The sequence below is a fragment of the Tupaia chinensis genome, unplaced genomic scaffold (genome assembly GCF_000334495.1).
Source record: "Tupaia chinensis unplaced genomic scaffold, TupChi_1.0 Scaffold000037_9, whole genome shotgun sequence".
In the NCBI taxonomy this organism is placed as follows: domain Eukaryota; kingdom Metazoa; phylum Chordata; class Mammalia; order Scandentia; family Tupaiidae; genus Tupaia; species Tupaia belangeri.
The window spans coordinates 833,293-845,690 of NW_006159492.1; the positions used below are offsets into that span (position 1 = coordinate 833,293).

Here is a 12,398-nt window from a genome sequence, read left to right on the forward strand (position 1 = left end):
CCCCCCCCCGTATTCTACCTTAGAGAGTGCCCTTCTGCCAGGGAGCACAGGCCATCGTCAGAGTAGACTGACCTCTGCTCTCTGGGAGCTGCACCCCCATTTTCCATCCACTCAGCTGGTGTCTGCACTTGAAGTGAGCTGTATTTTCTCTGGCCTCAGTAGGATGATTTTCAATATGCTCTTTATTACCTGCCCAACCAGGAAGCCACTGGATTTGCGGGCTTTGAAAGGCAAACTCTGTGTTTTGCTTCGTCAGGCACAAAGCCCTAAACACCTGAACTTGACTGCAGATTAATAAATAACCCCACAGAGCGGCTGTAAGCCGGAGTGGAAGAACCGTGTGGCTGCCTGAATGCACCCACTGCCTGCAAGCGTGTGGATCTGGAAGGACCCAGGAGGGTCAGAAAACCTAGGCCCAACTGAAAGAGGGCTTTGTGTCTATCCAGAAGCCCAGTTACCTCTGGTTTGCAAAAGGCAGGACAGACCAACCCAGAGCTCCGAGGGTCCCAGTGAGGCTTTCTGGTTCTGTGAACTTGACTCAGTTTACCCTGGAAGGCAGAGAACGACTACCTGACGGGTTCCCCTTTCAGGGAGATTGAATATTCTGCTCAGCCTCAGCCTGAGCCAGTCGCCCTGATGATTCCCAGGAAGTTCTGAAAGCGTTCTCTGAGGCTCGTAAGGCAACGTCTACCTGCAAACACGCAGGTTCCTGGCACTTCTGTGATACAGCTTTCAGTGCAGGGCCAAAGCTAGTTGTCAGAGAGCTCCTGGCCTGCCCTGGGTCTTTGTGGGTATTCCATATAAAACACAGTATTTATAGGCGGGAAGGATGACAGAAGCTTTAAATAGCAACTACTATCCAGGCCATTTCTTCTAAGCCTCTTAGAGAGAAAATGTGTCCTTATGTGGCTCAGGGCTGCTCTTCCGTAGTGGGTATCAAACAGTTCTCAGTAGAAACCCAGGGCCCCAGGAGCAGCCTAAGGTGTACTGGTAAGGTGGCCAGAGAGGGTTCCCACTGTCCACTCCGCTTAAAGAAAGCAGTTCCATATGAAGTGTTACCAACTTGTGTGCAGATGTTCCTCGCCAGGCCCCATCTTATAAAAGGTTCCGCTGCTGAAACATTTGGAAACCACCGCTCAGGTACTACCAGTTAGCTAAGATCTTCTGCCTTCCATCTCGGGTAACAAGAACCCTCTTCCGCTCTTACCTTCATGGATTCCACCAAACACGTGGAGCTTGGGCCGGACTCGCCTCTGGACGGTGTTCAAAAGCTCCACGCAGCCCACTCTCTGCAGCTCCTTTGGAACCCAGTCTCGGAAACCTAAGGGTGAAATGCAATCAATACTCTCAATTTTCCTTCTTCAGGTACGGTTTCATTTCGACTTTCAGGAAGCCATAACTCACAGAAGGTTTATTACATTATCTGTAATCCTAGCCTCTCCATTAAAGCTCACAATGGCTTTTAAGAAACTTTTTGCTCGTCACTTTGTCTTCCTTAGATTCTTGATTTCTTTTTTTTTTTTTTTGGTTTCCATTTTTTTTTTTCATCCTGTTAATTAACATTCACTTTTTTTTCCCTCCTCTGTAAGGGATTTGATTTATTTTACTGTAAGTTTCAAATCTTCTTCATGGGCCCAGTGACATTTATTCCCGGCAGTCCCATCATCTTTCTTTGGCCCTCAATTCAGTTACTTTCTTTCTTTCTTTTTCTTTTTTTTAATTCCATCTTTGTTAGAGCAGATTACTTCCAAGATGGTTCACAGGAAAAAGACTGGGAAGCCCCCCACCCACAAGTGGGTCACATGACACCTTGCTCCCTAGATCCATCAACTTTTAACCCTTCATGGTTCCTGATGACCAAGTCTTTGGAAGACCATGCTCACCTCCTGTCTCCTTTCTCGCAATCGGCAACAACGTGACCTCACGGTGGCATCCAGAAAGCGGGGGCTAATGGACTCCGTTTAAAGTAAAAGCCACTTAGTTCTACACTTAATGCAGAAAATCCATAAAAACTGACATCAATTATAACAAAAGTCAGCTACCTAGATGGTGACGCCCCGGCGGAATCCAGCTCAGCAGGATGGGGCAGAACAAAGGCAGGTGGACAAAAGGCCAGGCACAATCTGTGGGACCGCCCCCCCCCCCCCCCCCCCAACACCACTAGGCTACTCCACTGCTCAGAAATGACGGGCAGAACGGGACAAACCGCAGGCACGAACATTTAGTTAGCTGGGGTGTGGGAAGTGATCAGTGCATCCGGGAAGAACATCAGATGAAAGTGGGGGCTTGAGCAAAAATCAAACCATAATTTAAAAACTTTTTTAGGGGAAACAATTCTTAAACCACAGTGATGCGCATATTACTCTACGGCAGTGCTTTTACTGAAGGGGGAGAATAGCGCATTTCATAGACAAGCACTGGAGACAGCGTCTTGCTCAGACCCTTACGATACGAGTCCCACAGCACTGCGGATTCCCTCACCAGCAGGCCCTGTCCCGGGATAGGCTGTTCAGAAGAACCCTAGTAACTGTCTTGCTAAAGGCTCAGCTGTACCTTGTGAACACTCTGCCTGACACTGTAGCTTAGAACTCTGACGTAGATCCCCCTCCGCCCTCTGCTGCACCCCCAGCCGCCCTCTGGCTGAGTCTGCCTTTGCTACAGAGGGACGCTAGCCTGCCTTGTCAGGGAAGTCTTCTGTGGAGTCTAGAATTCAGACTTTTACTACCATGCGCATTTATACCAAAACAAATGACTTGATAACGTCTATGAATTGACTCTCCTGTTCAAAGTTATATTCCAAAGTGATTCTTTGGTCATGGAAACAGTTTATGCAGGTGTCCGCCTCCCTGACAGTAACAGAAATCACGCCTGCGCCCACCTAGGCTGCTCAGGCCAAAGCGGCAAGCTGGCCACAATGGTGTCTCTACAGGGTGCCCTCGCTGGGTCACTCATGCTGATGGGAACATTTGGCTAGCAATTTAACAATGTAGCTAGCCAAATGGCTGTAAAATTGGGAGATTAATTATGACTTGATGAAGGTTGCAGGAAAGTATAATCTTCAGAACATGGGATGGGTAATATGGGGCAGGAAAGTATGCATGGTCCATTCAGAAATGTTGAAAAAAGTCAGAAACGGCTGATTTTTGCAAACGAAGACAATTTCCATGTCTGCAACAGAACTAGACTCTTCTCTTGCCTTCTCTGTCATTAAAATGTGCCACCATGGCTTATGCCTTTGCCTCCCTTCACTGTTTGTGAAACGTGGAACACTTCTCTTGTAAGGAAGGGACACAGCACAAAGTGGCTTTGAGGAGAAAATATCTAAGATTAAATTCACATTTGGGGATGAGCATTAGATTGTTCATTTTCCAGGATGACAGAAGAGGGAAGAGACACGGATAACAATCCCAAAGCACAAAAAAAAGTGAAAATCATTTATGTTTGTTTGGTGTTTTCCCCTCTCATTAAACCTGGGTGATCAAGAAAACTCTTTTAGGGTTGTATATTCCAAAACTTGTTAAGGAGATAGATTTCAGGATATGTATCTCTTACAAAATAAGAAAGGAAGAGAAGAAAGGCAGAAAGGAAGGAAGAAAGCCAGTGGTGTGGTGGTTAAAAGGGCTAGACCCAACTTGGCCAACTACATGGTTCAAGCCCTGGACCCAACGGCTTCCAAAACACACTGGGAACATGTTCATGTGTGCTCAAAGTCCTGAGAGAAGAATGGAGAAGGGATTGTGGTGTGCTCATCCCCCCGGGGGTTCTTTCTCATGTTCCCTTTCTCTCTCCCTCTCTCTATCTCTTTCCAGCCAGTGTGTGCACCCTATAGGAAATAAAAAAGAGACGGGGGGGGGGGGAGGGGAGTGAGGGGAAGAGGGAAGGAAGGAAGGAAGGAGGGAAGGAAGGAGGAAGGGAGACTTCTATTCAAAGCGAATCATCAGAATGTCTTGCGCTCACCTAAACTGGACAGGAGGGGCCCTGGCATAATGGGTGCTGAGAGATGAGGGGATGAGGGGATCAGGGTGGGAAACGGTCTCTGCTAAGCCGAATGATGCAGAGCTCACGAATAGTTAGAAGATAGGAAGTCAAATCATGGTCATCTGACCCATAATGAGGGCCACTGGGGGTAGTTGGAAGCACAGGGAACGGAAGCCTGAGTGTGGGCTCAGTGTGCCTGTAGGATGCGTATCCTTATGTAACGTTCAACGTAAGTCCTTGCTGAAATATCTTAACATAAGGAAAAAATTTTTACAAGGATGATCCTTTTCTCATATAATCAGCTCAAATGCTAAACTTGAGAGATCATCCAGGTTCCAGCATATTTGGAAAAGGAAAATGAGCTCCTTTGAACCCTAATTTCCATCATCTCATTGCCATTCAACAGCCCTGAGTCTGGGAGGCTGCGTCTTCCTTCCACTCCCTCCCGTCCCCCCGCCCGTACCACAAAGCGAATACAGTTCTTAAAATAAATGACCACGCTCAAAAGACTGTGGCGCGCCACGCATTTGATTTTTCCCTGACTCAACTAAATCAAAAAATTTAATTTCAAGAACACCTGTAAGCCCAGCAGAACTGCTGAGTTTAATTATCATACTGGGTTTCTTTAAAGACACTGACTTTTCTCTTTGTATTCTTTTTTTTTTTTTTGAGCAAAATGATTATGTCCCCGAAGCATTATTCATTATGCTTAGAAAAAAGGCATCTCGTATGACAAAAGGACAACCTTCGCTTCACTTACCTAGAGGAGGTCCATGTGTCATGAGTATGTCGATGCCCTCAGGGATGAGGTTCCACTTGTCCAGCAGAGACTGACCTCTGGGTAGGTTAAAGCCCCATCCATTAAACCACGGGGTCCTTTGGGGAGACAATGCACAGGGTATCAGGCCGGCAGAGGCGGCTCCACTCGGCACCATTCCTCTCTGGCACATTCCCCCACGGTTTGTGTTGCTCTCTTTCCTTTATGTGACGGTTGGCCCTGGCAGCAGGATGCTTTTTTGTTGACTGCTTCAAACCAGTCCATTTGAAAGCAAGCGTGGAGCCTACGAATTGTTCCACTAGAAAGGGGCACAGAAGCCTTTAGGGTGGAGACTTTCCCAGCAGGCCTCTGTCAAAATCTTGACAATGCTTTGTCTTCCTCCAAACCTCGGGGCTTCCTAGATACCCAGCCTCGACCCAGAGCATTTCCACGCCCTCCGCAGTGCTGCAGGACTCAGAGATCTCAGCAGTACCCCTTCTCCCTCCCCGTCACTATGGAACGACATCAGGAGGGCTCTTCCCAAAGTCCTTGGAGAAAAGGACAAGGGCCCTGAGGCATAAACATCCATCCATTGGGATGTTCCCAATAACCCGGACTGAGCTTTCTGGAAAAAATACGGGGCCTCTGCCAAGTAGGAGGGGACCCGTGAACAGAAAGGAAAGGCACCTCCTGCCACCAAAGTGAGGACGTGGGGCAGCCCTGGTCACTATGAATCCATGCCCCCAGCTGTGACTGTGAGCCTTTCACCACCACAGGGACTTCCATGCCAGGAGTGGGTGTTGGAGACCATGCTCTACGCAGGAAGGAATGGGGTCTTTGGCCCCCTAATGCGCATTTCTAATTGGGGCTGAAAACGTCTCTCTCATTTACACTACTGGGGGAAGGTTCCTTTTGCTGCACATACCACCAGCTACATCACACTCATGTAAGTGGTTCCCAGGGCCGTCCCAGTCTCAAACATCGATTAGAACCAGTGTTCTGTAGAACAATCCAGCTTGCTGGAAAGAACCTGTAAGTGATGTGTCAGTCAATTTTCCGGCTAAGCCTAATCTCCTCCTTCAGCTAACTTGCTCCTTCCATGCCCTCTGAAAGAGGTAGCCCTGAGTCCAGGTCACTCTGCCCTTGTCAGTTACAGCTAATCAAATGGGCACACTCTCATTTCACGTCCGTCATTGGTCAGATTAATCAGATTCTCTCAAGAATCTAAACTCACAAACGAGCATGCCTGTCTTTGGTGGTGGGCGTGGTCATTGTCAAGGTCAGAGGTGGAGGAGTGGCAGTTGAAAACCACGGGGAAGCCCAGGTTCCGGGTGAGAACCTCAGTTCCCACTGAGGTGTTCAAGACAGAAGAGACCATGTCCAGCGAGAAAAAGAAAGAAACAAAGAAAGTCTCTGACCACTTCCCATGGCCCTGTGCCCCCCCAGGGTGCTTATTTCAGTAACAACAGTAACATAATAAAATGAATCATTACGGTTATTATTTATTGTATGCTTACTCTGTGTCGACATACTATTCCTCTAAGAACTTTACTAGTATTTACACGTTTAAGCCGCACAACAAACTCATGAGGTGGTTAGTACTGTCACCCCTATCTTACAGATGAGAAGCCTGGGGCACAGAGAGGTCAAGTAAACCCACCTAGTAGCTTGGATGTCAACCCATTCAGTTCCAAAACCCATACTTCACTGCCACGTAATCGCTCTTCTTCCACACGGCCTGGATTAACTCTCTCCTTGCCTGGGAGAGCCTCTTCTGGACTCTCAAGTTTGACTCTCTATTGCTTGAAGCCAAATGAGCCGAATGGAATAGCACACTTGTTTCACAGTCCCGAGGTCAGCAGCTCCAGGTGGAGTGGGGACTTGTCGGTTTTGCCTCCCCAGATCCTCCCCCTTCTTTTGATGACATCTGAAGTTTCTCTGGAGAGCCACCAGCCTCCATCCGACCCACCCAGCACATGTCTTCTGGGAAGGTCGCCTCCATCCCCGCCCTAGGTGCAGCAAGTATGGCGTCCCTCAGAACAGCACACACGACCCACGTTCAGCCCATGACAGTCATCCCTGGGACTTTGCTGCTGCTACGTAAAAAGAGGGCCTGTGTCCTGTCTGGGATCCTGACTCACGTAACGCAGGAGCTGGCTGGGAGCCACTGTGCAGAAAGCCCTGCTTAAGAACCACGTCTCCACAAAGGAACCAAGACAAGAAAGAGAGGGCTCTGATGCTGCTGTTGGGCACACGGGTCCAGCTGTGCCTGAAACCAGTCCAAGTTCCCTTCAAGTACACGAGTCAATGACCCTTTTCTTTTATTAGTTTGAGTTATGCCCTGTTTCTTCTAACTGAAAGAGTCCTATACACCTGGACTTCTCTAATATGAAATTCCAAAGTCCAAAGTGCTGTAAAATCCTAAACATTGTGAGATTCGACGCGATGCCACAGCTGGGAAATTCCACAGGACTTCATGTAACGATTCACAGTGAAATGCTGCAGTACCAAAAAAAACTGTATGAAACTACCTTTAGGCTACTGTACTAGATATACCAGGAACGTAAGTGAGTTTTACATTTAGACTTGGATCCCATCTCATTATGTAGATCTGCACCTGTCCTGAAATCCGACACACGCCTATCCCATGCATTTTGGGTAAGGGATATCTACAGATGCAATTGCCGTGTGTGATAACAAGGACCATGTACCTGCAGGAGGCTATGGCATGCTCCCCCAAGGACGTCTACGCCACAGGCCCGGGAACCTGGGAGCGTGTGACTTTACACGGCAAAGGTTTCTGATGGAATTCAGATGACCTTAGACTAGGGAGAGTACCCGATTACCCAGGTGAGTCCAGTGTAACCAGAAGGGTCGCTAAAAGTGGAGAAAAGAGGCAAAAAAGAAGAGCAGAGTGATGCATGGTGAGAAAGACTCAATCCTCCGCGGTTGACTTTGAAGACCGACTGAAAGGACCAGGAGCGGAGAAACAAGAGCCGCCTCTGGAAGCTGAAAACAGGATAAAAAAATTAATTGTTCCTTAGGGGCTCCAGCAAGGAACGCAGCCATGCCTGCCCCTGGATTTTACTCCAGTGTGACCAGCGTCAAAGCTCTGACCAACACGGTCGTAAAAGAATATGTGTTGCTTGGACCCGCCAAGTTTGTGGTGATGTTAAAGCAGAAATAGCCAAATACCTGCAGTGTCTGACCTGGCTGAACTGCACAGGGACTGCATGGTGCTGGGCCTCACTGGGATGCTGCGCGTGCTCTAGCAACCCGCCCCCCTGTGCCATGCGACTGGGCTCTGCTGGACACAGGGCCTTTGGGAGCCTCTGAGGCAAAGGCAGCTTGTGCCTCCTCATCCCAGCCTTCCAGGGAGACACCAGGCGCCACAGGCCTGGGGTGATGCCAAGGAGGCCCGTCCCGAGCTCAATGGGCCATCTCGCTCTCTCATGTCCTCTCAGCGTCCTGCCTTCAGGCTCTTCAACCTTTTCATTAGAGTTGAAGACAGTTTTCCTGGTTGGGGATGCCCATCTTTTCCCTTCATTTTCCAGTGACCTTCTTCCAAGAATTGTCTTAAAAGTAAAAACAACAAAAAAAAAGCCAACTAGAGAACCCAATGAAAACTCAGTGAAGAGCTTGGCAAGAGAGATGAGAGAAAAATAAGCAAAACCATGTGTTTTCCTGGATGTTGAAAACAAGCTTCTGGGCCTATGGTTCTTGTCTGGATGGCAAATAAAGGAGGGTTTGAAAAGACCCAAGCACGCCCAGGGAATTGTACAACGAGGGGCTCTGATCTAGCGGGCAGCCCCTGAACCCACAGCACCCCAGGGGGCTTCCAGAGTCAAAGACACATGACTTAATTTTCTTTCAGTCTTCCAGTCTCCCCTCACAGAATTTTCTCTTGGAAACCCACAGCCATGTTTACCCAGTAAATGCTCAGTTTTATAAAGAACTCTGCAAAATATTTAGACAAGTCCATGGTCTATCCCAAAGTTCATTTGGTTAATGTTAAGGTTAGGACAAAATCCAGAAGTTTCCAAGTTTAGGGTAAAGTTTAAAAATGTCTGGCTTTAATTTCAACTTTAATGTGTATGTGATTAAGGAAAAGGAACACTTACCAAGTCCCTGATAAGCTTTACGTAGCACTTTTATATGGATTATCGAATCTAATTCTTTATAACAATCCTGATGCTAGGTTCACCAGTTCTGTTTTTAGATAAAAATCTGAAGATCAGTGATATCGTGTAACTTGTCCACGTTCCTAGGATCAGTAGCAGTAGAGTCAAGACTTGAACCCAGATCTGCTGGCTCCAAAGCCTGTGTGTTTTCCTCTTGCACAATGCTGACTAAACCCTTCTAACTCAGTTTCGGTTTTGGCTCTCACACACGTAAAGTGAAAACAGGACTGCTCCAGACAGTCACTTAGCAGGTGCATGGCACTGTGCCTGCGAGGTGGTCCTCAGTGAACACGGAAGGGTCCAGGTTCACGACCAGAGACTTCCCTGAATGCTGGGCACACGCGGGCCCATGACTTGGGGCTGGCTGAACTGGGGGTGGATCGTGGCGTCAAGATCCTACCAGAGGTGCTATTTCCCTTTCTGTCACTTCTATTCATGGAATGAATAAATAAAGGAATAAATATATTTTTTTAAAGTGGGGCCAGCTGGTGGTACAACTATGACATGCCTGGACTCACAAGGGAGAGACCCTGGTTCGTGTCCTGGGACCTCCCTGAGCATGATGGGTGCATGTGCAGGTGTCCCTGATCCGGACCAGCTGGCCCTGGGGGTGGATCCCAGCTCGAAGAATCTGCTGGAGGTGACGCTCTCTTTCTCTCCTTGTATCTGTGTGTCTCTTTCTCTCTCATGGAAGAGATACATAAACTAAGAGAGAGAGAGGGCAGGTAAGGGGAAAGGCAGCCAGGGATGGGCTCTGAAAGCATCCGAGTCTGGCATAATAAATGGGCCATCCAGAAGTGGGGCTCCTTCTACACTCACTGGCCTTCTGGAATCAGTTCACTAGCTCACGTGGACCTTGGGTTAGAGAAGGACCCCCATCGGGCCACTCCCACATCTGGGAACCGTGCGAGTGGGCGATGACCTGATCTCAGGATTGCTGTCAGGTTGCAGAGACCGTCTGCAGACGCCTGCTATGGAGAGGGCAGACTGGGGGCTCCTGCCGAGGGCCTGGCAAGAAGGGACTTGGCGCCTGCCACTCTCAGTCCCCTCCTTTCGATAATAACCTACACCTGAGCACAGCTGGCCAGACAGTCATTCGACCATTTCTCCGTGACCAATCAAGCCCACCATTTTTTCATTAGGTGCAGATTACCAAGGCTTTGCGTAAGCCATGGCCGGCTCTCGGGAGTTACCTAAATTGCCTGTGAGGGACCAGGTCTGGTGTGGGAGAAAGCTGCACAGAGCAGAGACCAAGCCTGTCAGCGTCAATGAACGATGCTTTATCCAGCTGAGTTTCCACCTGAAACATGAAACGCCAGCAGTGGGCCCATCGGGGGTCACCAGAGAATGTGCACAGCCAGCCCCCAGAGCCCCCAGTGGGTTTTGTTCTGCAGCAATGGGGGCAGGGGGAGGAGGAGGGAGGAATGAGGGAACAATGTCTATTGCCTCAGCCAAGGGCTTAATAATTAGCTGTGACTAACGAACACCACATGGGAACCAACTTGTGAGAGAATGTCCCACAAAGCGCCCTGCTGCCAGTGGGCCACTCAGGCTGCAGCCCATCCTCTCCCGGGGAGGGGTCAGAAACCCTGAAGGAAGGGAGGGACCAACTCCATCTGTCCGAAGCCACCAGACCAAGGGCTCAGATGGAAGCCCTGACACACACATGCACACACTCGAAATCTCAGCACTTGGCCTCTCAGGGCTGGAATTCCAGAGGCAGGAGCTTCGCGAGTCAAGGCCAAACCTGCTCCAAACAGCATCAATCCAAAGCAGGTTTTCTGCAAGGAAGCAGCTGAGGTGGAGCCGCTGCGGAGGTCATCTGTGTTCGCCATGCACAAGTGTGGTGGTGTGGGCAGAAGAGCTGCCAGGCCACAAATCTGGGGGCTTGGGTGAGTGGATGCTGCCTGCTGCCCACGAGCTTCGGCAGGGCTGGCAGGCCCTAGGAAAGCAGACTTGGGAACGGGACGTCGGTGTCCTGGCGGGCTACTGGGGGCCACCGGGTGAGCGTCACACATTCCTGATGGGTGGACAGGCCTGGGCTGGCGGCATCGCACTCGGACCCTTTGGGTGCCTCCTGTGGGGATTAAAGCCTGCAGCCCTGAGGTGACTCCAGAGGGTTTGGCAAAGAAGCCATGATGGCAAAAGTGCAAGGGCTCATGTCACACCCAGGAGAGCTGGCAGGCCAGCTCTGCAGTCAGAGGGAGCACAGAGGGCTCGGCCGTGTCAGCTGAATGTATTTTGGAGGTGGTGGTTAAGAGAATGGAGGAGAGACCAAAACAGCCCATGTTCAAGTTCCACACCAGCCAATTATGGGTTTCTCAGAGATTCAATGCCCTCATTTTTTCAAGTAAAAACAAATACCTGTCTATGTGCATAAAGTGAGTTAATTTATGTAAAACTCGTAGCAGAGTACTAGCACAGAGTGTTAACGTACAGCTTTTAATTTATTTATGAGCCTCAGCAACACGGGACACACACAGAGCTGCTCATGTTGTCTTTTTCTAGAATTTTCTAAGCCACAGCACATCAAGCCATAGGCCCCCAAGCTCCAGATGATTGAAAAGTCCCCAGGGAGTAGTCAGGGCCACTAGCCGCTGGCAAAGCCCGGTTTCCTCTGCCAGTGACTGATTAAAGGCGCCTCCCCGGCTCCGGAGTGGAAGTCTCGGCTGCACAGGCCTTGCGGGGAGCCAGAGCACAGGGCCAAACGGTTAGCCAAGGTGCTCGGCGGCCAGCACGGGTGGTTAGACTTCTGACAAGACCTTTCCCGGGGAAGTTCGGAGGCGAGGTCACCATGGGTCCTTGGAATATTCATGACGGGGAGCTCCGGGAGGTTCGCCAGAGAAGTGACAAGCTAACCGATGCCATCGCTGCTGCCTGGCCCTCTCCTGAGCAAACGCAGGAGCCAGGAGCCCATTGCCACAGACACTTGCTTTTCTGCCCTTCGGCATGGCAGCATCTGGGCGCTCGGCACCCTCTGACCTGGGTCCTCACCACTGCCCTCCACGCCGGGTCCAGGAGCAGCGAGTCGACACAGCCCTGGTTAAAATCAAGCCGCACTCCACAGCGCCTCTCACATGCCGTGAAGCTGTCATGATAACTCTTGATCTCCAGCTCACCTGACAGCTCGGCCCTCCCCCACGGCCACCTTGCCGTCAGTTAGAAATAGCAGTTTCCCTGGCACCACGTGTCACCCTGAGTCCCCAGATGAAAGGCAGACACCTGCCCCGCTCCCGCCTCTCCTTCCTCCTTGTCCCTCCTGAGCTCTGAATTTTGTTGAAAAGAGCCAGCCTCCGCCCCATGCCCCTCCACTTGGCAGCCTGGCAGTGTCTCCTGTGCAGTTAACAAGATGCCTCGCATTAGCTGCAGAGCAACGTCACACCTCGTGTGGCAGAGACACGTACAGCCAACATGGTGAGGAGACAGAGAGGAACCGACGTTCCGGCAAGATGCCCACCCTGCATGGCTGCCCGGGAAGCCCT

The 12,398-nt window shown here is 50.0% G+C and overlaps 1 protein-coding gene across 6 annotated transcripts in view; it reads right to left on the bottom strand.

Moving 5' to 3' along the window:
- MPPED2 (metallophosphoesterase domain containing 2) overlaps positions 1-12,398 on the bottom strand; it is a 185,343-nt gene that overhangs the window by 2,351 nt on the left and 170,594 nt on the right. For all 6 annotated transcript variants that reach the window (XM_006140653.3, XM_006140652.3, XM_027772745.1 and 3 more), the window contains 2 exons: positions 4,739-4,854; positions 1,208-1,321 (listed from right to left, as the gene is read on the bottom strand). In XM_006140653.3, coding sequence (XP_006140715.1) covers positions 1,208-1,321; positions 4,739-4,854 — 230 coding nt within the window. The remainder of the gene's footprint in view (positions 1-1,207; positions 1,322-4,738; positions 4,855-12,398) is intronic.